Below are 27946 nucleotides of genomic sequence, written 5' to 3'. Positions count from 1 at the left end.
AAGGGTCATAAATATTTAACTAATTTACATTAATAATGGGTTCACTTTACAGCAAAGGTGCCCTTATGAAGGGTTCCTAAATAGGTTACTAGTAATATTAATTAAATAAATTACCATTGCTATTAATAATGAATAATTGTACTAGTTTACAATTAGGGTGACCGTATAAAGGGTTTATAAATGGGCTACTACTTACAGTAATAACTTGTACCACTTTACAACAAGGGTACCCTTATAAAGAGTTTGTAGCATACTACAGATATTTAACCCGCTGTAAAATGAAAATAAATGTGTTCTAAATTTGGCACACCACAGAGAAGAGTGCTCCTAACAAGCCTGCCAAACTTGAATGATTAAAAAAAAGTACCATATATTTAAAACGAGGCTTCAAAATTGTAAAAACTCAAGATGTTTTCGGCACTCTCGAATACTGTGGGCGTGTCCGCTGAATGCACTGAAACCACGCCCTGCTCAACTGTCAGCTGTCAATCAAATGCCACTGCTACGACCTGGAAAATGCATGCATCATTGTCTAGCATCTTTCTTATTCCTAAACATGACTACACAGTTGAACCGCAAAAATATATCCACTTAAAGCCTCTGGTGGCTGGAATACCACGCTACAACAACAAGGCGCTCTAAAGCGACCACACCAGTGAGAAACCACTATCTACATCTTGGCTGTCACGTCAGACTTTTTTATTGTTTTTATTTTTTTAACCCTTCCTCGCTCTTCCATCTTTCTCTGCGTGACATGCAGCCACTCACAGCCAACAACGAGGTGCACTGAAGTGGCGAAGCCAGCGGACTTTCTGAAGGGAAGATGTATTTTAGGGCTATCGGCATAGCTAGTTAGCTAACTGGATGTCAAAATTGCACCACATAACCGCTGATGCGAACGAAGGCACTCAAGTTTTCATATAGTTGTGGAGGGGCTACTTCTTTTAAGCCACGCCCCAAAAAGTCGGGAAAACTGAAATGGTGCAAAAACGTGTAACGCTGTTATCTGCACAGTTGAGCACTACATAGTTCTCAGTCTTTCTAGGTTATCAGCAATTATCTTCAAACGTATAATGTATTCAGAAACAAATCCCTGAATTCACTCTACAGGGTCTTTAATAATTGTGCAACTTTACAATATAGGTACCGTTATAAATTGTTTATAAATGGGCTACTATTGACATTAATAATGGTACCAAGCTACAATAAGGGTGCCCTAGAAAGGGTCTACAAATGAATTGCTATTGAGATTAATAATGGTTCCACTTTACAATATGGGTACCCTTATAAAGGGCTTATGAATAACATACTATTGACATTAACAATGAAACTACTTTACAAAAATTTTACTTTTACAAAGGGTTTGGAGGTGACTACTGACATTAATAACAGTATCTATCACTTTAGCAAAAAAAAGGGCACCCTGATGAAGGGTGTGTAAACAGGTTACGATACGTTTTTATAAATCATTATTAAACATGGAAATGGACATAATGCAATTTAACTGTTGGCTAGCTCAAACTAATGTGTACATACAAAACTATTCTGTACAATCTGTAAACCAGCTATAACTTGCAAAAGGGTGCCTAATTAAGTGTAAGAAATTTTAATGAGGTACTAGCATTTATATTTAACAAAGAGGGGCAAAACAGTAGAGAGTAAATGCAGGCTCACTATTTGGCAAGTAAGACTCTCGCTATTTTTATCTAATGACATTTAACAGTAAACTAAGATAACTGAGAATAATAACAAATTAAAGAAATAATGAACTTGAGGTCATTGGAATTTTCTCTTTTCTGTTGCTAGTTGCGTAATTCACCTCTCTCTCGTTATACTGATTCAAAAGAGAACTAGCACGTGATTAATACGGTGTCTGTCCCCGACAAAGACCCAATTGTTACAATTATTAAGGGAGGCAGGTTTAACTTTTGACTGCAGGCTTGATTGGGGGTTCACAGTCAGAGCAGGAATTCATCAGCACATTTCCATTTAGCCTTGATGAGAGCGCACTGCTGACATGAGCATAAAGTCTGCCTGCCTTCATCAGTCAGACGCCTTGAGCCACGATTCTATATTTTCTATAAATGTGGCCTCGTAGGATCCATCCCTACAATGTATGCCAATCATCTTATTAATTAAACTGGTGCATGAGCCCACGAAAGATAACGCCGTGTACTCGAAGTGCACAAAACTTGTAGGGAGAATTTGCTCGTTGACTTTTCAAAGTTATCTCAATATAATTATGGGAAATTATTTTAAAAAGACATTAATAAAACATCCATTATTTGAGCTGTTTAACTAATTGGACACACAACACGGACAAATCTTCAATACTTCTTTGCAGAAAATAGTATTGGAAAACACCCTTGAGTGGTCGCCTGCACGTTTGGAAAAAAACAGACATTCACGTTCACACCCATGGACAATGTTTAATGTAGGAGGAGGCCAACAGAGTAGCCGGAGAAATTATAAATAGCCCTCTATAATATTGTCCTTTATAAAAACATATTGTAATAACATAATCAAATTAGAAATAAACAGTTTGTGCATCATTATTAATTCATTACAGCTTCTTCTGTTATGTCCTACTCAGTCACTGTGGGACAGTATAATTCAGTCATACAGGTATATACACGAAGAAGATTGTCACAACTACTGTAACTCAGTAAGTTGTGGTAATATTCATTTTTTGCAGAGGATAAGGAATATATGCATGTAAACAATGTGTAATTCCCTTTGTTTGATGATTAGTTTGACAATAAACCTCAACTGGTAGTGACAAACAGCTTAAAGCCTCGTTTTTTAAAGAATTGTTCACTACTTTGTTGAAATGGGCTATCCATGTGTGAACTGTGGTAACTGCATTTACTAAAATTTTTTTCCTCTGGTGGGAAAGGGGTTTAGCATGTCTGCCTCACAGGTTTGGGATTCGAGGTTCAAATCTCTGCTCTGACCATCCTGTGTGGAGTTTGTTTGCATGTTCTCCCCATGCTTGCCTAGGTTTTCTCTGGATATTTTGGTTTCCTACTACATTCCGAAAACATATTTCTTAGGTTAATTGAAAACAAAATTATGCAAAGTGAGTGTGAAGTGTTGTGTGTCTGTGTGCCCTGCAATTGGCTGGCGACTAAGTTCCATAGGTGGTCACCATACCAATATGGAGTAATGGCGTAGATTTGACACCTAACCAAAATATACTGTGGAATAAGTTAGTGGAACCAAGAATGGGATGCAAAACTTCCATTTACTCCTAATGTAGTTCATAGTTGGAGAGAAATGAAAACGGTTTCTTCGAATTGCTATGTTAAATATGCCAAATCAGTTTATTACCAAGGGTCAGAGGGATTGTCCACACTCTCCATTTATGCAATCTGTCAGTTTGGCAGGATGTTGGCCCTGGTTTCTTTTTCATCCATCTTGTTCTTGCACAGATGGAACCTTTTTTGTGGAACTAGTGTACAAGCGCAAGCTCTTGGATGGATGTAGCTTAGCACAGACCATCACAGGTGGTCACTGTCTCTCCATGCGTGTGCATGCATGTGTGTGTGTGTATGTCTGTGAGTTTAGTTTGGAAGAAACCCATCAAACACTTTTGGAATGACCTAGAACCAGGAAGACCATTGTTCAGCTCTAACATTTGCATCCCTTTTCACTTCCTGTAGTTGCAATGACATCTCCCAATTCCTTTGACTAAACTGTGTACATTAGGGGGTCACCAACATTGTGCCCGCCGGCTCACCAATGATGGAACTGGGGATGTGGAATCGAAAACCAGTTCTTTTTGTCAAGCTGTGCCCAGTAATTAGATTTCTAGGAATCGTTTGTTTGCTTGCCTGACAATTTCGCTTATCGAGTCCTCTTACGTCCCAAATGAGAGAAGGAAGAAGTGCGTTTTGGTTCCAAACTTTTCCAATGTGGCGTCAAGGCTGAAGCACTCTAAGGTTTGCTTATATTTCACATGAAAACATGATACGCGGACTGCTTGAAAAGCTTGTAAAGCTTTAATTTCGGCAAATGGGGGAAAACAGTGATGCCTTGAGATACAAGCAACCCTACTATTTTTTTGTTTCGCGATATGAGCTGTCATTCGGCCGATTTTTTGCTTTGACTTGCGAGCGCACACTTGAGATACGAGTGCTATATGGTGGCAGGTGACTCAACTCACTTTACAAGCAGCAGTTTGGCCGATAAATATTCAGCAAAATGGAGGCTCCAAGCGGTTTATTGCCACTCTCAGGTGAATGTTACTGTCAAACTAAACATCAAACAAAGAGAATTACATGTTGTGTATTTAAAACAATTACATAGCCTCTGCGACCTCAATGCTAACATACAATGGGAAACTCCATAGGCATACGAGCTAACAATTAGCATCTATGTGAAAGTATTGTTACCTTTCAAACAATGGATATCTGAACACAAACGGTACAACAACATTTGTAGACAGACACTATAACAGTACTCACAGGCATATATTCTTTATTCTCTGCTCTCCCTTTTCGTTTATTTGTTTTAAGCGAGGCCCAGTACCAAATGCCCCCGCGGCCCAGTGACCACTGCATTACACTATATTACATTACTTTAAAACGTAAAAAACAATAGTCTACATTCATTGAAAAGTGGTTGTACATTATTACCAGATATTATGGTTAATTTCATGGAATTATAAGGAAAGAAATTGTATTGAGGTGTCCAGTATATTGTTATAGGGGTGTAAAATTAACTATATAGGCATATACAATTGTGTTCATATCGCACAGCACTATGCAGAAACATCTTTTGTATTATCATATTATATAATGATAATAACATCAATTACAGTATATCATACATCCTTCATATTATTTCATTTCCTCACCCATGAGAGTCAATAAGAGAATTTGATCAGGAATGGGATCGAATACCAGTCTTGATAACAGAATTGGAATTGCTAAATTCTTATCCATTCCCATCCCTTGATGGACATTGTGATTTCCTAGGGATGTTGTATATAAGTGATCATTTGAAAATGTGAACACTTGCAGAAATTTAAAGAATAAACTGTTGCATATTCATAATTATCTCTTTTCTACCTTGTTAAATCATTGTTGATCATTATTGTGAGCAATCATTAACATGATCATGATGGGTTTTATTTCCTTAAATTTGCATCAAACCCTTGGCATTTATCAGTACTCAATCAGTAGCTCTCAGTTTCAAAAGGTTGGTGATCCCTGGTTTAAATATTACATGTGTGTTTGTATTTTCTTTCAGTTTGCATGGGTGGAAACGTCACCTGGTCATATTTGGATGCCTTCAGGTGACGGCCGATCAGCTCGATGTTGAGACGATTTTTCTCCTGCAAGGCAGCATGGAGCTTCGCTCTCTACACAGGAAAAAGGGGGGGGGGGGGAAAGTGCACTGTCGGCATTATCATCCGATGACATGCTGCATGTTCCTCATAATGAAGAGTTGATTAAATCACAAACGCTCGCCACGCTCTGTGACGACGTCTTGAAATGTTATATAAGCGACAGATGAGACTCAGGTTCCTCCTGCAGGATAGTGCGCCTAAGCTTTTCTTTAAAATGAGGCCTTGACGACAAAACCCATAACAGTAATGGAAATAGGGAGCGAGAGCGCGGGGGAAGATGGGGAGAGTGGTGAGGAACGAGAGGGATGGTGGGTTAAGAGATTTAGTTGCTTGAATGTTTTTAAGAGAAATTGGAAAACTTTGAAAGGATTATAAAGCAAGAACAGCTCAGGAGATAAATGACATACAGTACTAAGGAAGGAGTATTAGGGCAAAAACTGTAAAGTCAACAGGAAAGAGGAAGAAGTCATCAAGTGACAAGAATAAAATCGAAATGTTACATAAAGTAATATTCTGAGGTGCAAAAAGTCACTGAGATAATACATTTTTAAAGATGTAAGTCATTCATTTTGAGATTTTAAAAAGTATTTAAAATCTTTGGTGGTAATATTGACTTGATTTTGTTTTATAATATTAGGATTTTATTCTCTTAAAATGCTCAAATATTAAAGATTAAAGATATTTATTGTAATGTACAAAGTAAAAAAAAAAAAAACAACTTAAGGAAAACAAAACAATGAAATTCTTGTTTGCATGCTTCCCTTCATAAGACTAGAAATGATTAATATAAGGGTTAAAAATGAATTATTCTCTTATAAAATGACCATTTGTTTCTTGTATTATAACATTTACGGGTTTTTCTTGTAACTCTTGACTCTCTTGATTATTACATTAATAGTACAAACTAGTATTTTAATATCTGATGAGAATTTTCTCAGAAAGTTTCATCTTTTAATTATGACAATTTTTGTAAATACATTTTCTTTCACAATTCTGACTTTTTTTAGTTGTGATAAACTATTCTGATCAAATATTACTATTCAGTATTTTGATTACATGATTTTTTTTTCTCGTAATATTAGGACATAATTCACATTAAATCACAAGGTTTTTCTCACAGTGCTACTTTTTTTCTTGAATTATATTTTTTTCCTCATAGTAGTACTTGTAGTAGTAGTAGTTTAATTGAAACATAGAGCGAGAGAGAGCGAGATTTATATTGATTGATTGATTGGTGTGGCCCTAATATGCCTTTGTACAAACCATAACACGAAATGGGGGCAAGGATATGAAGTAGTGTATCACAGGAAAGAGAAGAGCTACTTTCTGTCTGCACTCTGCACTGCTCACATTCATAGCCCCAAGTTGTCATGCCGCTGGTGCTGCAGGTACTCAAGCATTACATAATTACGCCAGAGTCAAACTAGGGCAATGCTCTCCTCCTGTCACAGCTGGAAGCACTGCAGAGTGATTTCAATGTGACTGCCCGGTCATATCCTGGCGCGGCAATACGACTTCATGCAGGTTAAAGAGGCAACAAAAACAATGACACACCACGCAATAGGAAACATAATCCTTGGCTAACACAATGACTCCTGACAATAATTAGAACTGCAAAATAATGCATGAGGTTGCAGATACGATAGTGAATCAAAATGGCAAAACAATAATGATGTGTCCATGAGCCACATACATGCAGTGTAGTGTATGAACCGGTGCTTTTATGGGTGAAAATGTTTTTGTCTAACACTTGACTGTTTGCTCCTGCAAATAGAAGCCATTGCTTGCCTATTCACTCAGCCTAACTCCCCAGACATCATGGTAACAAAATTGTTACTTGCCATTGGCAACGGGCTAATTTCAGCAAGACACAGGGTGCATCATTTTGATCCATGGTAGGTTTGTTGAAAGCATGCCACAGATATGATATCAAGACACCTCGGAACTGATTTAAAGTGTTAAAAAATGCATGTCTCATTTAAGTTATCAAATCAAATTGCCCTCTAATATAGCTAAAATGCTGTGTGCTTCATATGATATTTTCCCTAAAATAGACAAGCTTTTTCATCTAAAGATGAATCCGTTAGTTACTCCAGCAAAACAAAGTGTTAAACTTCATGGGTTTATGTCACCTTCTGTACAAAAAAGGAAAAGGAAAAGAAAAAAAAAAAAAAAAAACGAGGAACTATCAGTATCAATACGATTAAGCCTTTTAAAATAAGAAAAGAGCGATAGGAATAGACAAAATGGATCTTATCCATCTCTGTGTGCAGGGCAGAGACACAACCGGAGAGCAGACAAGGATAGCAAGACAGAGAGGCTGCTGTGCGACTTCACTTCTCTTTTTGTGTAACGCCCCCCCGACACGACACATCTTTGCGGAGTAGAGCAATGTGCGCCGAAACCACACTTCACTATAGCGCCAGCCAATGTTGGTCTTGTTCATTTAACCGCGATGTAAAGATAATAGGAAGGAAGGAAAGACGGCGTATTTTTACAGGCCTCGGGAATAGCGTATGTCTGTCCTCTCTTTCACAGTTCCAGTGACTCACACATTCACAGCTCGGCTTAACACCCCTGAACATCTTAACACGTCACTCCGCTGCAAAGCTGAAGGACACACACTGGATTAATACACAGATGCACAAATAAACATAATGATGTGGTTTGCATATATAACAGAGCTGGTAATGGCATCCTGCACTTAGTACTTAATTCTTTTTTTTTTTTTTCTTTCTTTCTTTCTACCTCTGATGTCTCTGTCACCTCTATGACACACATTTTCTCAACACACGCCGAGTACCATTCTCTTGCTTAACAAATTAATTTCGCCTCTGGCCCTGAATCGGTTTACAGTGGCCAGCATCTCAGCAGGTGTGTGAAGTTTACTGTGGATCCATATGGTTTAATTTGGGTTTATATAATACATGTATACAGGATGGGTCCCCAATCACGACTGAACAAACAACATTGTATTGCTCCTCTCTGAAAAAAGTTTTATTTTGAAAATCAGGTGGATCCTCTGTGTATATGTCAAAACTTCAACAACTTTAAATAACTTAAACTACTTAAGGTACAAGTTTATTGCTAGTTGACTCGTACACACCAAAGCCGCTATGCCTAATATGCCGCCACAGACTGGCAAATAAGCCGAGAGACCATCAAAACTGATTCTGCATATGGAGCCCAAGCACACAGCATTAAAAGACAGACCTTTGGAGTTTTTTGAGAGGGGAGAAAAAAGAAAAGAAAAAAGATTACCCAAAGATGGGACCAACTGATAAAGAGAAACTACAGAATCGAATAACTACGGACAGACGGTTAGATAGCTAGGTGTTTACGAAGTGCTTTGACAGACAGAATAGTGTACGTAAAACACAATAGGATACCAATCGTCACTTGTATATCGTTTAAAAACAAAAGAAAACATTGAGAACCCCAGGCAGATAACTGACTTTGAAGGATTAAGTTTAAGGGTTTATTTAAATTAAGGTTAATGGCTCATTTGTTATATATTTCTTCATTCATAAAGCGTAACACTTACTGTTTCAGAGTAATTATAGAGTTATGTTATGAGATGTTAGCTTTTGCAATCAACTTGGGTTAGAATGACCAACAACCTGTGTTTGAGGAGGGGAATGTCAATCCACAGCAGATGTGACCATGGATACGGTGGTTGTACATGGCTCTTCTACTACATGGTAAAATTGCCAACATGTCTTGTTGCTGATGAATCTTCAATCATCCAATCTACCAAAAAACCACAAACAAGAGCAAATAGCAAGAGCAGAACAAGCTGTCATCCCACAAATACAAAGAGTATTCCTTACAAATGTGGCATCATTTAAAATGAAAATAAATATACTGTACTTTCCAATGATATAAAATGTATTGGCAAGACACATTGTTACAACTGAGAAATAATTTACAACACAAATTTTCAAACGTTACATTTAATACAGTATTTATTGATCTGCATCAAGTTCAATGATACACAACATTTTCAAAAACATCAGTTTGCTGCTTTTCTCAAATAATATATATATTGAAAAACACTGCATATGTCAAATTAAATTATGCTGTTATAGTTGTAGAACATTAATGCAGCCCTATGGGGGCACAAGCCAGTGCAAACTGTAGGGCGGTCCCAAGCCCGGATAAATGGAGAGGGTTGCGTCAGGAAGGGCATCCGGCTTAAAACTTTGCCAAACAAATATGAGCGTTCATCCAAAGAATTCATCCGGTCGTGGCCCAGGTTAACAACGTCCGCAGTAGCTGAATTTCCACCAGAGCTGTGGGAACTATAGAGCTGTGGGAACTATAGAGGAATAAAGTTGATGAGCCACACAATGAAGTTATGGGAAAGAGTAGTGGAGGCTAAGCTCAGGACAGAAGTGTGTATTTGCGAGCAACAGTATGGTTTCATGCCTAGAAAGACTACCACAGATGCATTATTTGCCTTGTGGATGTTGATGGAAAAGTACAGAGGAGGTCATAAGGAGCTACATTGTGTCTTTGTAGATCTAGAGAAAGCCTATGACAGAGCACAAAGAGAGGAACTGTGGTACTGCATGCGGAAGTCTGGAGTGGCAGAGAAGTATGTAAGAATAATACAGGACATGTACGAGGGCAGCAGAGCAGCGGTGAGCTGTGTTGTAGGTGTGACAGACGAATTGTGTGTGTCAGGTGTTATGTGACAGAAGAGTCTCTGCTCGGATGAAGGGCAAAGTTTATAAAACAGTGGTGAGGCCAGCGATGATGTACGGATTAGAGAAAGTGGCACTGAAGAGACAACAGGAAGCAGAGCTGGAGGTGGCAGAAATGAAGATGTTGAGGTTTGCTCTCTGCGTGACCAGGTTGGATAAAATTAGAAATGAACTCATCAGAGGGACAGCCAAGGTTCGATGTTTTGGAAACAAAGTTAGAGAGAGCAGACTTCGATGGTTTGGACACGTCCAGAAGAGAAATAGTGAGTATATTGGTAGAAGGATGATGAGGATGGAGCTGCCAGGCAAGAGAGCTAGAGGAAGACCAAAGAGAAGGTTGATGGATGACGTGAGGGAAGACATGAGGGCAGTTGGTGTTCGAGAGGAGGATGCGGGAGATAGGCTTACATGGAAAAGGATGACGTGCTGTGGCGACCTCTTCAGGGACAAGCCGAAAGGAAAAGAAGAATAGTTGTAGAACATTAGATCAGAAGATTGAGACCAAGCTCCATACTACTAAATATGAAACCCCTGCCAGGAGACTCTCAGGGTACCTCAGCATAAAGACATCTTTATCTACCATCCTCCAACCAGTAATTACACTGACACTTGCATACTACATGTAGCTTTGTATCTGCACACAATTCTGCGTTCTGTGTATGACTTGATTTATTTAAAGAGTAATTGAAGTTTTCACACTGTGGCAGTGAAACATTGACTAAAAGGATTTAACTGCAACATCTAATTGAGTATTATTTAAATCTTGGATTAGTGTAAATTGGAAACCTGTGAGTGTAATTACAACATAGCCAAAACAATAACCGAGTACAAATACGCTAGCAGCTATTTGGGATAACGTGATATACAGTATAAACCACAACCACCACATGGAGAAATCTCATTTTGTATCCATCCCACGAGGCAAAATAGGTTGGGATGTCAATTAAGGCATAAATAGACATACATAAACTGAGGCCATATTGCTTCTAATTGCTTCCACCAATATACCTGTGTGTGTGGTTGCACTTATGTGGCTGCAGATGGAGCTCAAAGAAGCCCATAACTTACAACTAATCACTGCCGCAGCATCGTCTTCGGTCGTTTCTAAAGACACTTTCGCACGTGACAACGGAACTGCTATACTCTGAAAGCCATTATTTCCAATGCGCCAGACAGACACTTAAGACACATCCGCACAAAGTGGGACGGTATAGTCGGGAAAAGTAAACCTTGATCTGGCTTGTGTCTCCATCACAGCTGACAGCAGTGTTAGTTATGTAGAAATAGTGTGACATCATCATAGCAATTCCACTTAATTCAATAAAAAAGCAGAACAGAACACAATAAACAAATGAACAGAACACAATAAACCTCCTTTAAGGTAAAATAATATGTACTTGTGGTTGAACCAATTAGTCAACTAGACTACTCTGCATCAATGTTTAACGCTTAAAGTCGACCGTCGCCCGTTTGCTGCCATCGTCGGACTATATAATACTCTGTGGAGCAGCAAAATGTCCGAACAACAAGGCGACAAAGTCTTCATACATTTGCGTGGGTCAGAGAGTACAAACATTTGCTGAAAATAGTGTTGGCTATTCTGATCACCGCTAGTTTTAAAAAGATTCATACCAGTGGCAGCGGTACAAGGGCAACGGTGCAAAGTCAAGCTCCATCTTTGTCGCCAGATTCTTATGTCCAATATTCAACAACTGTGTGCTAACAAGAATTTTATTGACCATAGAAGGTCTAGTTACAACACTTGACAACGAAACGAAGACAAAGTAAAATCATGGCCCACGGAAGGCTGAGAATGAATATGAAATACCTCTACTGTGTGGAAATGTTTGGTCTTTTGGTGAGGACTACAACATGTGGAAAACAAGATTGTCTATGGCTTTTCTTGCTGTCATTCATCAATCAGTCATGGCTTTTGATCAATACCTCACACTGAACTTCAGCTCTGGAGTTAACGCTAATTTATACATAAGGTGCGTATTTATTTATAACCTTGTGTACTGAACTTACATTGCTCGTCACAAGATTGATTGATTGCTTCAAGGCGATAGTAGGCACCCATTTCAGCATGAGGAAATAAGAGATGTTCACGATTTCAGTATGTGAAATTACAAAGTGATAAAATAAATAAATAATTAAATAGCTATCTCAATGGCTTAATGTGATCTGCATTGTGAAATCAATTCATCTTAATAGTTTGCACACAGTCAAATGCCAGCAAGGCACAGTTAACGGAGATGTTGACTGCAACCTCTCATGTTAGACATCATTCCCGTCTGCAAAATAACTCACCGCTATGTGATAACACATGCACACAATTAATGCATTGCGCCACATGGTGGATTTTTAAACCGGATCAAATCAGTGCACCAACACCATAATGTCACGGATAGATAATTCATCAATAGTGATTTTACTTGAGCCTATATCACTAATGTGTCTCTACAGGTGCTCATCCATAAAACATTTATGAGGGGCTTATCCGATTTGGAATACAGCATATCCAAAGGTGTGTATGTATGTTGTATGGGTCCTTCTGTGTATAAACATACATATATTTTATGTATATACTGGATGTAGTGCGTATATACAGGCACAAGACGTACACTACATTGCAAAGACGCAGATGGGATTGAGTAATGTCATTACAGTAAGGCGTGGGTTGTGCGTTTGTGTGTGTGTGTGTGTGTGTGTGTGTACACGGATGCACACAAGCATGAATGAGTTGCATAACAATCATCTGCTGGCATAAATTTGCCTTGAGCTCTTTTGTGTAGAATTGCAGAAGTGAAATACAACAAACACTCAGACAAGTTATTAACACAGTACATACTGTCGACCGCCGCTTATAGATGCAAAGGAAGCCCTCATTTTTTTTGCAGAGATAAAAGGAGGGCGAATGCAGGGGTGCAGCCATTATTTCAGATTAAATGTCCAATGGCAACACTGAATACAAAAATTTATTAAAACATTAGTCTTGCCAGCTATCTTATCGCATACAAAATGGAAAGGAAATAAAAAGGTTTTGAACCATGTTTTGAATATTTAATCGGCCTCTCAAATGTGAGTACTTAGTCTTCCATGAAAGCTCGTTTTAAGCAAAAAAAGACATTCATGGACATTAGCTTGGATTTAGGAAACCTGATCAACTACGCCCCTGGGAGGCTTCTAGAAATGTTGATCAATAGAGGACTTTATGGAAGCTCAAATATTGCATTTTATTGACAATATTGATGAGACACCTACAGAAAATGAAAATGAAAAAAATGGGGCAAGTTAGCTTTTTTTGGAGAGTGCCTATGGGTTGATGTGTTTGATGGGGTTGAGGGAAGTCAAATTCCATCCAACCATTGGAACCATAGAATAATAAAAATGATAAAGAATGAATCAGTGTTAATTTTGTTAATGAGAAAATTTCATCATGGGTACACTCAGTGACCTTTTTTTCCTGACAAAAATGAGCTGATGACTACATAAAAATGCATTTCCAGGGACGAAGACGATGACGAAACTTGACATTTTTAAATTAAAAAATGAGACAGAAATGCCTGTCAGAGACAAGATCCAATCAGAACAAATTTTGTTTGAAGAGAGAGAGAGACATGATAAGGAAGATTGCGTAGCTAGTTGGAGATTGAATGCAGCAGCCACTATAAGCAATAAAACGTGTTTTGAAACTATTATACTATAGTAGTAGTAATACTAGCCTACTAGCACAATACTATCAAATGGAGTTTTCGTCAACTCTAATCTTATGGCATTTCTTCTACTGAAACGATTTAGATAAATGTATGACTAAAACCAAATGACATTTTTGTCAATAGACTAAGACTAAATAAAAATGTGCTGTCAAAATTGACACTGGAATGAAGGTTCAGAGGGACGAACAACTTGCCCAACCCCTTATTGAGAAATTAGTTGTCTAGTAAAGTGGAATGCCCCAAAGGTGGTACAACTTGGAGTTCAACCCAAATATTCTGGAAGAACATGTCTTACAAGTCTTCAAACAATCATCATGCGTGACGTCAGCAAATCTCATCATACACGGTACAATAACAATAAAGTAATTATTTTCTACTCAATTCTATTCTATTATGTTTGACTTTGGTCTTTCCATTCTATAGCGCAATAATGTTCATATAGAGTTGGTATTTTCATTAGTTTTTTGTGAAAAATCCCCCAATTGCACTCCCAGTGAGATAAAAGCAGGAGTGAAAGCCATGCGGAAACCAAGACGCCTCTGGGATATTTATTTTTACAGCCACACTTGCTTTGAATGCTCTTGTTTCGTACACGTCCAGTGAGTGTGCGAGACGAATCAGTTTTATGGGTTAAAAGGTGACAGAGAAGTGGCAGGAAGAGGACGGGCGCTGGCGTCAAGAGAGATTAACTTCTCCACCACGTATAGTGCGCACATCGTCATTCGCCCCACTCTTCTTCAGCATCCCCAGTGAGTCATCCCCGGCTCACTTCCTGGAACGTTTGTCAGTGTGCTATTCATTTTTCCGTTTAATCCTCCACTGCCATGCCCACATTATTTGATTTTCTCCTGTTTGTCATTTAATTCCCTTGATTCTCTTTTACGCTTATTGTTTCATCTAATTAAAAAAAATCCAATAATTCCTCTTCAGAAGAATCTTGGTGATCCAGGGAATGCTAAACATTTCGGGACATAGTGAGACAAGAATCACAGGTTAATGGCTTAACAGAAGCAGGTGTTCAAACCATCAAGGAGACACACAGTGATGCCTCAAGGTACGAGTTCAATTTGTTCTGTGACCACACTAGGAACTCAAAACACTCAAATCATATTTTCACGTTGAAATGAATGGAAATGCAATTAATCTGTTCCAGCCTTCAACCCCTTCAAGAATTAAATACAATGTAAAGAATTAAACTGTTTAATCATCGTGATTCATTCCTGGCGCCTCATTCTGGTGTGTAAAACTTGGCAACCAGGGGCAGTCAAGCCGGTTATAATATAGTCCTGCAGACACAAAAGAAGAAGAGTTTCACAATACTGTGACTCAGTATGCGTCAGTAATATTGTTCCTTTTTACAGAGGATGAAGAATTTATTTCTGTGAATATTGTTGTATGAAAAAAAACAGCAAAATGTTATTTCAAGCATAAATGAGTTGCAAATTAGATCCAGATCAAGAGACCGTGCATGAGAGACAAATGTGTGCATGTCTGAGCATACATGTGACGTGGATGTGCCGCAACCTCAGGCTAAAATATTGACCTCTCGAGAATACAAATGCCTCCTAGGAATATGAGGGCGCAGGAGTATATATTGTGACGCGTGTGTGCTGTATGTATGTAATGGATGAAGACTGTGGAAGCAGTCAATGTATGTAAAAGACAGATACAAAGCCTCCAGTCTCATTGATGACAAAACATTTTTGATGTGAACAGGACCTTGCGTTCCCCTGAGCCACACAAAGCACATCACAAGGCGGGGAAATAAGTTCGGAGGAAGATCAGTGTCGTGCTAATGAGGAGCCCAAAAGCTGGTTTGGGATTACACGTGCTTGGATGGACCTGCATGCATGGTCACAAAATGCTTGGATGTGCTCTCGATCGTGCGCAGAAGGCACACACGAACAGACGCGCGCAATCCGGCATCTCAATGATCAAGCTCGCACAAAGCCAGGAAATCATCTTGTGCACAAAAATCTGCAGGCCACTTAACACAAGACTCTGTGGGTTCACATAGAGAGCCACAATCTACAAACACACTCGGATGACCCCAATTTTCTGTGAAACATACAACAACTATTCACAGGAGCTAAATAATTTACACCTGACCCCATTGCACAGTTGCTAAAATGCACAGCCTGCTAGAAATACACACACAGAATCCAAGCACTGCTTCCTCCCCCCCCAATGGTTTTCAGCAATCTGGATCCTTTCACAAAGATTCGTCTATATATCTTAGACAGCAGCCATTTGTATATCAGCATACAAGAGCAAAGAAGGAAACAAATTTGCAGTATTAAGCAGAGGAAAGTGTGCATTTCATTGTTGCTTCTTTCTATTGGCTTCAATGGGTCACTATCGATACACAAAGAACAAGAGTTTTTCTTCTGCTGGTACTGGGGATTCAATCGAGGTGGTGGAAATTAGGAAGATTTACAAATCTGCCTTGAGGGTTTAACTTAATTTCATGACTACACTCATGAAAAAAAAACACTCGTCTTTGAAATCATCTTTTCCAATTGAAATTCACGGAAATGCAATTAATCCGGTCCAGTCTCCCAAAACAAAAGGTTTATAATGTTTTTACAAGATAGCTCTCTGTAATATTATTTTTTTGAAAAACATACAGCAATGACATAATTAGTTAGAATGTAAAAGAAATGTATGTGTTTTGCCATGTTTTTTGCTTCACTTCAATGGACATTGTGCTGCTTCTTCTGGTGTGCGCACCTTGGCCACTTGGGGCCAGTATAATATAAACATAGAGAGACACGCAAAGAGTTTCACAACTGACTCACTCATCTGCAGTAAAATTTGTAATTTTTCTCAAAGGATAAAGAATACATGCCTGCAAGCATTGTTATACACCGTCTACCTACATGGGTGTCGCCACCATTTGTGTTCAAATATCCATTGCTTAAAGCAGGGGTGTCGAACATATGGCCTGCGGGCCAGAAGAATAAATGTGGATAATATATCGTAGGGGTTCTGAAATACTTGTCTGAATGCACTGTATAGGAAGGCTCAGGTTTTCAAGCCCCAGTAGCTCAGAGAAAATAGGTGAGAGTTACAGCAGAACAGGAGCTGTCATGTCACCTGGAACCGTCTGCTCTTTGTGACATTGTGAGTGCCTATCTGCTTCCTTCCCTCAATAGATGCCCTTTCAGCACTGTTCACTCCACTAAAGCCTCCCACTACAGAGGCTATCAAGAAAGACTGAGCACGAAGACAAGCAATAGTGAAACAAAAGTGCCTGTGAAGAAACACTAAAGGGGGAGAAAAATTTAATTACCAGGGGACACCAGATTAGTGATGTGGAATTAACAGATCTTCTATCAGCATGTGTCTTCCCTCAAGGGCTCCTCTCGCCTGGCGTGGGGAGATTATGTAGCAAAACAAAAACAAGAAAAGTTATACGAGGGCACTTTGAGTTGTGGAACTATGCTGAGCCAAAAACTATAAAAGAGATCGTATAACTTCAGGGTCACTGAGGGTTTGAGTGAACCACAGGAGTCTCCTCAATTTGAATTGATTCTCAGTAAGACAATGAGGCTGTACATCCAGAGAATCAGTTACATTTGTATCCATCCATGTTATAGAGCACCTGTCCTAATTAGGGTCACCGGTGAACTGGAGCCTATCCCAGCTGAATTTGGACAAGAGGCGAGGAACACCCAGGAGTGGTCACCAGCTAGTCGCAGGGAATATAAACATAATTACAACATAGCGCAGTGATTTTCAAAGTTGACTACCTCTAGTGGTAGAGCAAAAGAATCATACAAATAAAATTGACATTTAAAACATGACATAAAATCAAACCTTAGAAAGAAGTTTGCAGCTATGCGTACAGCCTTTTTTAAACCCATCGGGTCGTCGTGGGGCTTTGTCACGGCGCGCTCTAAAGCGGCCACACTAGCACAGTCCCAGTCCACGTCAGACCTTTTTTTCACCCTCCCTGCTCTTGCGCCTTTCTCTCTGTGACGGGAGTCTTCAAATCAACTGAATATGAACCTCAGAACTGTGAGACGGACATGCTAACAACTCGTCTACCATGCTGCCCAATTACATTTGTTTCGGATAGTCTGTGACCTGAGGTAGATCAAGTAGATCACCGGCATACCAAGCACTGCCCTATTTTTATTACTGACTTTCATCCGACATCTACTCTCTTTCTACCCCTCCCGCTTCCATTTTCCTCCTACAGTGATCCGTCTCCCCTTTAAATATGTCTTGTGTGCATATTGAAAGGCAGCCAGGAAACCTGAGGAGGAAAAGTTGCTTTAATCTCATTCCCTTCCATGCTCTTCCCGCCGGTTAAATGGCGTCGACACTTACGGCGCATACACTAGCTCATCTTCAGGATCAACTATGGGAGCTTCACATTGTATGAACACACATGCAAAGAGGTGTTCGGTAAGGCGAGGGGCGTGAATGGGTTGCCATAGAGACTTTTCTTGCAGGTATCTGGATGACAAAAATAAACATTTAACATATCTGATGCTCTTTTATAGGGTCTAAATTCAAGCATTCCAAACAACAAACAACACTTGGAGGCTGCTGAATGAGTCAATGAATGTTTAGAGTTTCAACTCAAAACAGGAGACCTTCTTTGCATGTGTATTTTTAAAAATATATATTAGGGCTGGGCGATTAATCAAAATGTAATTGTAATTTCGATTTTGGCTTCTAACGATCATAAACATGTTATAATCAAAGAAAAACGATTAATGTGCAGCAGGGCGGGTTGATTATGCAGGAGCATTGTAAACGCACCCTGAACGCACCCTGTTCCTTGTAGCAAGCTGTGTCGCATATTCTTCTGCCTTCCCTAACCGTGCTTTATGCTGCTTATTGACGCCCCAGTTGGAATTTAATGTAGAACTAAACGCTCAACAAAAACAATTACTCACATTGAATATTTAAATACAAGACACACATTGTTTTAGAAATCGACAGTTTATGCTATCAGTCAATGGAAAACCCTATTGATGGGCTAGCTAACATTAGCATTAGATTACAGGAGAGATTTACCTTCAAATAACGATTATTTACGCACAATCACCGTAGTAACACACACAGACAGACAATATTTAACAATACTCACGGGTATATATTCTTCCTAATCTGTGAAATAGGAGTTTAATAAAGTTCAATTGCGAATTCTACTCCTTTCTTTTTTTTTTTACCTTACTGTAATGTACAGCTCCATGTGTGCATCGCACCACACTGCCCCCAAGGGGCCAAGGCAGAAAAAGCAGTTACAGACATGGCTTTGTAGAAAAAGACACAAGCGCTTTTTTCCCCCTTGACTGTCTGACATGAACTCAGACTAAAATGTTGCTGCTTTAGGTCAATTAGGATTACCAACATTATTTCTATTTGCTAAATGCCAGTATATTGAAAGACTTCTTTTTACAAATATACTGGATAATAGACAATACAGACACCCCAGGCATGCTAATGTTTTTAGTCATTGCTGTTTTTAATTTTATTTATTGTTTTTTATTTCAATTTTTTTAATCAATTATTGTTTTACTTGTTAATCATTTATTTTATGGTTGTTCTAATAAGTTATATTTAAAGTTGAATTATGGTAGTTAAATTAATACTAAGTTTCAAAATCAATGAACAATCGTGTTGTGTTAGTCGTGATTTCAATATCAATCAAAATAATCTTGATCATTACTTTTTCCATAATCGCCCAGCCCTAATATATATGTAAATATGTCCTCACTTCTAGGGCAAGGATACAGAATCTGTGTTAACAATTTGCAGCATCACGCCTACAACAAATGAAAGGACGATGCAATTACCGCTAGCTTAGGCTATTTTTTAAATAACAATTACAGTAGTAGTAATTAAAGCTGCAAGCAGCAATGAACTTCCATTGCACCCCCTTTTTCATAGCGGCGACTGTAAATGATCATCAACGCTATGCTTCAACTAGATGCTGTAGAAAAAATAGCTTTGCAATTTCAAGTCGCCCATATGTCTAGCATACATGGTTTAGATTGGGGTTTGAAATAACGCTCTCAACTCAGCTCAGTGTTATTTATGGAGCATTTTAAAAACACCTGTAGCTGAAAGAAAGTGCTGTACATAACTACAAATACAAAACATAAGACAAGTGAACATAAGATAAATCAATAACAATACAAACAGTACCAAAGTAAAAAAAAAAAAAAAAAAAAAAAGACCAGGCAGGAGTGTGAGGATGTGCTCCATCATACGTGTTCCAGTTAAGACGACCGAAAATGGACAATTTCCTGTTTAATTTCATGGATGGGTCCTTGAAACGTTTTTGTGCATCCTGTTATGATAGACATGATAGGTGAAATTGGTGTAGGGGACAAACTTTTTTTTTTTCAACTTTCCAAGGGGAGGTACTGAGTGAATTTTAGGGGGTTGTTTTGGGGATTCCTACAATATCTAAATTTTTACCAGTACTATATACGCACTTGACAAAATTGATGAGTTTTCAGAAATGTTGACTCCCAAAAAAGTCAATTTATTTGTTGAAAGAATAACACACAGCAATTTCAATAATAATAATGTTGTAGATGTAATGCACTTGACATTAGAAAACAAATGACAATGCAATACAATGTAAAATATGAGGATTGACAAAAAATAAAGAAGACAACAAATAATGCCAGCAAGTTTAAACCACAACTCAACTACTTGACCACTCAACTGAGGGCTGATTTCTACATAATCCCGCTAACAAACTACGTAATTAAACGCTATCTGCACCCTTGGTAGAACAAGTCAAATCAAGAAGAATACAATTAAGTCAAAGGAATTATAACAGTGACCAAAGTTCCTACAGACACAAAAGAAATATACAAATATAAATATAGAAAGTCCTCACAGATTAGTTAGTGTATGTTACTCCTTTGATACTCTGGGCTTCACTTCTTCATCAGCAAAAAGAGACACTGAATTGTCTTTTCTATACATCAACTATGGTAGAAAAGCCACGAGCGAAGTCTTTGTGATTCCCACTGTGATGACAAATGACATGAATGTGCACTGAGAGCCTACGGTGTGCATGCGTGTAAATAAAAGAGTGAAAGTGTGTGGGTGCGTGTATGAAGATGAGGATGTGAAACGTTACAGCTGTGTTGGCCGTCACAAGCAGGCCTCATATGTGCACTGCCACAACCCCAACTGGACTGCAGTGTGAAGGTAACTGCTTCTCTCGTTCTAGCCCTCTGGCCAACCACATTTAGATGACAAACCACAAGACGAAGAAGAATGAAGCAGGAGGAACCTCGGGGAGTATATAATATATACAGTATATAAAGAAGTGTAATGGATAAAAGCAGAAAGAGTTGGCATTACTCACGCAAAGTAAAATATATATACGGCAATTTTCAATGAACCGAACAACTGAGATTCAAGCTCAGAACTGTGAGGCAGATGTGCTAACCACTACCCCACCTAGCTGCCTGCTGCTAACATACGGAAGGATAAGCAAACGAAATGCTCCTTGACTTGTTTTCCACCTTTGTAAAGGGACTTTTTTTTTTTCTTGTTAAGTAAATTGGATCAGTACAGAGAATACTCATTTGCCACACAATCCAGAGCTTCCAAAATCTATATTTCTTATACTCATTAGGGTGACAAGTAAGCAAGAACCTAAATTGCAGGGCACATACAGTATGGACTGAGAAGCATTCACACACTGACATTTACACAAGGACAATTTAACTTCAACATGGCAAACTCCGCACAGAAAGCCCCGACCCAAGATTCAAACCCAGAATCTCAGAACTGTGAGGCAGCCAACCACTAGTACACCATGCTGCCAACTTCCACAACAACAATGATAAATGACTGTACAGTCACTTCCAAAAATTCTTCATGAGAGCCCTAAAATGCTGACGTGCAGTGAAGCGGTTCCTAATAAACTGACAATGGTGCAGTTGAGAGAGTGGTGAGTGAGGGAAACATGAGTGGGTTAAAACTCAACACCTGGCAACCTTGCAGCATGCAGAAACCAGGAAAAGCTCAGGTTACCAAAAACAGATCATATCAAAGCACACACTCCCTCCACACACACGGGATCAATTTGTTTGACAAAGCGGCCGCACATTTGTCTTTCACCGTACATGCATGTGAAGATGTGTCTGCATGTTTCCAAACCGATGTCACTTGCTGTGCATGCACAATATAGAAAAAAATATTACAGTAAAAAGACAAACCCCAACCCCTCGCCTTTAACTCACTCACTCACTCACACACGTACACACACACACACCTCCAAACAGGTGGCTCAGCTTAAGTCAAGAAACACAGACGCTGGATGTTTTTCCTCATCAAATAACCATAAATGTAGAATTGGACATCCCTTTCTTGCTCCTGCAGCCGTCGCGCATGCAGTCAGGTTGTTCCCATTCAGCTGCCCGACCAGCTATGCTAACCCTTCAGCACTGTATATAGGAGGCAGCTAGATGAAACACTTGAGAAAAATGATGCAGAGCAGCAGTGAAAAGACAAGCAGAGAGAGCTAGATGTGCTATTTACCGCGTGAGGCTAACAGCGGCACATCTTGACGGAGGTGTCGCTTCCTTCCCCTTCCCTTTCCTCTCCTTCCCTTCTCTGGGCGGGGGGGGGATTGTCAAACGTCTGCAGCATCAGCAGCAGCATCAGTGGCAGCTCTAGGGCCTGCGTCTCTCTCTCTCTCTCTCTCTCTCTCATCTCCGCCCCCTTGTCCAAACACACACTCCCCACACCCACCACACCCCCACCCCAAGACCCAGCTCCTAAACACCCTTCGTCCATCGTTTCTTCTCCCTCACTCTTCCTCTGGACTCAATTTCCTCTCCTCTGCACAAATTTACGCTGTTGAATGATAATCAGCCAGCCCCACCGGTGGGCTTCTCTTTGGATGTATTGGCAATATGCAGCAAATAAGGAGGACCCGACTCTCCCTGCGCTCTCATTAGCTTCGAGCCTTTCGCCGTGACACTAACTGAGCATCATCTAGATTGATGCTGCGTTCACTTTATTACTTACACAAAAGCCGTCCTACACTGATGACTCTCTGTGGTGTTATTAATAGAAAGAAGATCCAAGCCAGTCTCCAGAATTTAGAGAGGCTGCAGATTTGTGATGTTGTATATTTACACCGCCGGAGCACTCTTAATTTACTGTGAAGTCTGAACACACCCCCTCAAGATAATCACATACAGGTTTAAATATAAAACTTCTTTCAAACAGATTCAATGAGACAAAACATTATAACCTTGAAAATACGGAATTATTGAGCAATAATAAGGCACTGAAATTAGACATTTAACCTCTGCCAAGGAGTTTTAATCCAAATGGCTTTTTTATTGTGAACAGAATCAGATTTAAATGAACCAATTGAACCACTCTAACCCATTCAGTTTTGAGGTGAATCCAGACTAAGGTGAGATTTTGCATGTTTGCTAGTACAGTATTGTGTAATTGTTTAATTCTCTGTGTATTTGAATCTTTAAGTTGCTGTAAATTCATAGATTTGTTAGTGAAAAGACTGACGACTATGTAGTCCTGAATTGTAGAGACCAGTGGTGTAGACTCATCTTACTAAATTGACAAAACTAATACACTAATACTACATATTGCTAACTTATAGATGGGTGGAAAATAATACTATTCAGCTACAGACTGAGAGAATTCTCAGGTAGTGTCTTCTGGGTCAGAATTTGATTCCGACTGTGTTGGCTCAAACGTGTAGTGATGTGTAGGCAGAGGAGAAAGAAAGTTGCTACACGAAGTACCATCCTTTTGTTTTTTTAAATTTGATTGACAGTTGACCATTGTGTGGTTTCAGCACACGCCCACAGCATTTGAGAGTCTTTGAAACAACCATTCGCACTCACATCCACACCCATGGGCAGTTTGGAGTCTTCAATTAACATAACATGCATGTTTTGGGAATGTGGGAAGAGAAATCCAACGAAAGCATGGGGAGAACATGCAAATTTCACACTGAAAGGTCAGGCAACAGATTCACCCCACTGTGAACTGTGAGGCAGATGTGTTAAAAATTAGCAACCATGCTGGCCGGATGCATATGCATAATTGTTAAATATAGTTGGAGAGAATGCTCTAGAATTGATTATGATGTAATGTCTCGGGTCTTTTTCATATTTACAGTGCGTCTACTTTGTAAAAAGCATAAGTGGCCTAAATTTAGGCTCAATTTAAACCCATTGTGATGACATTCTCTTTGTTCTAATGTTAATCCTCACAGTTTAACAGTTTGTAGCCCTCAATGACAACACAGAGCACACTTGCCATCACACTGCCTACGCCGCCCTGTCATAATGACTAATTACATCATATTGACATCAGTTTGTGTGTGGGGGGCTTGTGGAAGTGTGGATAGCGCATGCTTGGGCCCTAAAATGATTTAATCCCGTTAATAGGATTTCACATTAATCCAAGAGGGCCTTATTTATAATTTACTTGATTTAAATTTCTAGAATATTTCCTTCAGAATCAGTATTATTGTTGTGTCATTTAGCTCAAATCTATTATACCTGCCAATTTGTTTGCACATTTTTGACAGTGTAAGTTTATACAGTACGCTCCATTATTAGGCAGAGCACAATACAAAATACCTTATTAGATTTAAATCATTTTGCTGTTTGTATTCTTAACTATGCTACATGCAGCACGGTGGACCTGGCTGAATGGTTAGAAAGTCTGCCTTACAGTCAAAAGGTGCTAGGTGTGAGTTTTCATGTTCTCCCCGTGCTCTGGGTTTCCTCCCTCATTACAAAAACATGCATGTTAGGTGCATTGAAGACTAAATTGCCTTTGGATGGATGTAGGTATATGCCACAGAGGTTTTTGATGGGGATTGAGGTCATGTCTCAAGTTTTATCACAAACTCCCCAGCAAGCACACTTCTGTGCACTGGAACCCGAGCCACAGTCATGCTGCAGTAGAAAAGTGCCCTCCTGGTTCATTCATTAACCAAAGTGTGTCTATTTAGCGTGTTTCCTGAGTAATTACAACAACAGTGGAAGTTTATATAATATTGACATTTAAAGAAAATCCTTTTATTACAGCAGAATGACAATTGCAAAACCAATATCTAGATTGACCGACCAGAAGATGCCCAAGCTATAATTTCAGACTGCCAGGACTCTCTCTGATTTACATCACATCAAGTTAGGTTCGAGCAGGCAGGAAGCTGCACAGGCCTCACCAGTGACCTCAGACCACCCCACTGTCTGCAGAGAACAGGAAGCCAGAGGAGGGAGGGCAGTCCAAATAGGCACGAAAAGTGCTGTAAATATACTGTACGGGAGCAAGGGGGTAGGAAGGGAAGGAGAGTGAACCATTTATTGGGCAAAAAGCTATTTTTATAAGCTAATTGGGTGTTGAAAACAGAGCCAGCATGCCTCACTGTGTGGTTCACATACAACCACATGATTTGCCCCAGCCAATCAGTAAAAAAAAATCTGATAGCATCCCTATTCTATTATAATGATATATCATTAAAGAATAGTGATAATAATACAAAAACAAAATTCATGTATGTAAATTAGGTAGTCCCGCAAAAAAAAGCTGACATTTAAAAATGATTTTTTTTGTTATATTATTTGTGTGTGTGTATTTATTTAGATTTAAAGTTCTGCATCTGCACAGCATGACACATTTTTGTTGGATAGCTTTGCTCACAGTATCAGATAAAACTAGTTCAATACACTATAGCAGTGGTCCTCAAACTTTTTACACCAAGTACCACTTACCTTAAATACTTAGCTCTCCAAATACCATCATCATGACCAACATTACAATACAGTAGCTTTGTGGGCCTAAACATTCATCAAAAACTCAGGTGGAGGCTTTATTCTTCGTAAGTATATGTAATAATATTGTTAGCCACTGTAACAGTTTGAGAAGCCACACTACGCTTATATAAAGGAAAGATAAAACTGTACTTACTAATTAATCGTTTAAAATGTATTGTACATACAGTACGTTGAATAAAATTTTTAACTAAATTAATGTTTGAAAAGAACCCGTTCTAAAAGATTAAATGCAACTGTATTGTACTTGAAAGTTAAATATTTAATACATGTACTGTACTGGATTAGAAAAAAAAGTGAAAGCCACTGTAACAATCTATGCGCAATAGCTTTTTCACTTATTTATTTGTGGATTTATTAAATATAACTTTGCTCACGGTATTAGCTAAAACTGGTTTAATATGGCTTTTCATTTTATTTCAGATTTGCTTTATTTCTTTATTTCTGTTCAATATTTTACATCTGCAGTACATGAAGCACTAGGGCTTATTAATTTATTTATGCATTTATATATTTATTTACTTATTTATTAAATAAGTTGCTTATTTGTTTATTTATTTATTGAAATGTATTTAATCATGTTTAGTATTTTGCATCAGCATAGCACGATGTATTTTTGTTACATAGATTTGCTTTCAATATTAGGCTATAATAGTTCAACACCTTTATTTTATTCATGTGTATTTGTTTTTCATTATTTATTCAATTTATTTAGTTTTTGCTATTTTACACTTGAACAGCATGACTCACTTTTTGTAATGTAGCTTTGCTTGCAATATTATTAATATTATTGCCCTTAGGAGTGAATGTGTGCGCGAATGGTTGTTTGTTTCTATGTGCCCTGCGATTGGCTGGCGACCGGTTCAGGGTGTACCCCAGTTCAATAGCTGCTAAAGAATGTCGCTTTTATGTTTAGTGGAAGAACACTGAAATAAATTCAATTTAGAAAAGAATTTAGAAAAGTCTAATATCAGCCTTGCCTCAAAGCAACATTTAATTTTCCGAATATCCTGTGGGCTGTGACGATGGCGGTGGTGGCAGTCATGTGATGTGTAATGCAATTGGAAGCTAAGGACTATTATAGTATTAAACCTGGTTCTGTGAAAATATGTTATCAGCGGGAGTTGAAGCATACATTACAGCTATTTGGTATTATTGATTAGAGCGTTATTCCTCTTCTCTTTGTACAAACTATGTAATCGCAAGGTCTACCGTCAGGTGTATACAATCCCATGGAAACATCATCCCAGGAGACAGCTGTGGCCTTTTGAGCAGTGGCCACACAAAACACAGGTCACCCGATACAACGAGGGTACCTTTCTCCAACTGTCCATCACTGATAGTTTCCAGGCATCCAGTGTGCAGATTGTGTTTTCTTTCTGGGAAACTGTCCCTTTTTTATGGTTCTTTGACATTTACAACCAGATAGTACACTGATTTGACCAAGCGCAGATACAAAAATCTAATTGCTGTGCCAAGCCATTTTTAGTGGTGCATCTTTTCTCTGGAGAGTGTTTATTTGTTGGACTGACGAGAAAAAGCTGAATTCATTGGATGTACAGTACACAAATGGTTCTCAAACTTTATTTTTTTAACGTTTTAACCTAAAGATTGATGACCTGTTTAATAGAAAGGAACTTAACCAAATTAAATTCAATATTTATCAGTTGTCACTCGCTGTCACGCACTGCATGGCTGTGAACAGAGAGGAGGTTTTTTTCCCTCATGTTTTTTGTTTTTGTTTTCATAATTGTAGGGTGAAAGCTGCAGCTAGCTACTAGTGTGGACTGGATGGGTGGCAACAATGGGGAAATGAAATGCCAGTATTTTGAGGGCAACAGCCCATCAGCAACATAATGGAGGGGTGGGGGGGGGGGGGGGGGGAAGAACTATGAACTGGTTTGTTTTTGGACCAGTGAACTTCGTTCTAAATTTTGAATAACTAGTTTGCTGAGAAAATAAACTTTTCCAACACTCATCCTGTATTATTTCACATCGCAATATATATTCCAGGTTTAATTTTTAAAAATATATCGCAATGTAATTTTAAATATCGTGCAGCCCTACCAAATATGGTTCCTACCCATGTCAAGGTAATATAAAAAGCTACAGTAATTATTGTAGTTACTGTGAAGGGATGTGAAAAGTTATATTAGCGCCACCCATTGGCAATTAAAAGGATGACATTAATATTCAACATTTACGTACTATGTTCTGTACTTCATATCCCCGACCACTCCAAAAATACATGTTTTAAAACAGCCTGATTTGGATCATTTATTTTAATGTTAACAAATATAAGTGATTCCACAAAAGGGTTTTAGGGACACTGTCTGCAATATATCGCCTATG

At 38.8% G+C, this 27946-nt stretch overlaps 1 protein-coding gene across 9 annotated transcripts in view; it reads right to left on the bottom strand.

Moving 5' to 3' along the window:
* The window catches only part of rimbp2a (RIMS binding protein 2a), a 71868-nt gene that overhangs the window by 37004 nt on the left and 6918 nt on the right, over window positions 1–27946 (bottom strand). For all 9 annotated transcript variants that reach the window (XM_061800081.1, XM_061800080.1, XM_061800079.1 and 6 more), the window contains exon 4: window positions 5276–5365. In XM_061800081.1, coding sequence (XP_061656065.1) covers window positions 5276–5365 — 90 coding nt within the window. The remainder of the gene's footprint in view (window positions 1–5275; window positions 5366–27946) is intronic.

Source organism: Phyllopteryx taeniolatus, chromosome 15 (assembly GCF_024500385.1).
Source record: "Phyllopteryx taeniolatus isolate TA_2022b chromosome 15, UOR_Ptae_1.2, whole genome shotgun sequence".
Lineage (NCBI taxonomy): Eukaryota > Metazoa > Chordata > Actinopteri > Syngnathiformes > Syngnathidae > Phyllopteryx > Phyllopteryx taeniolatus.
The sequence above is the reverse complement of the archived record's forward strand: the minus strand, read 5'-3'. Positions and strand labels throughout refer to the sequence as shown.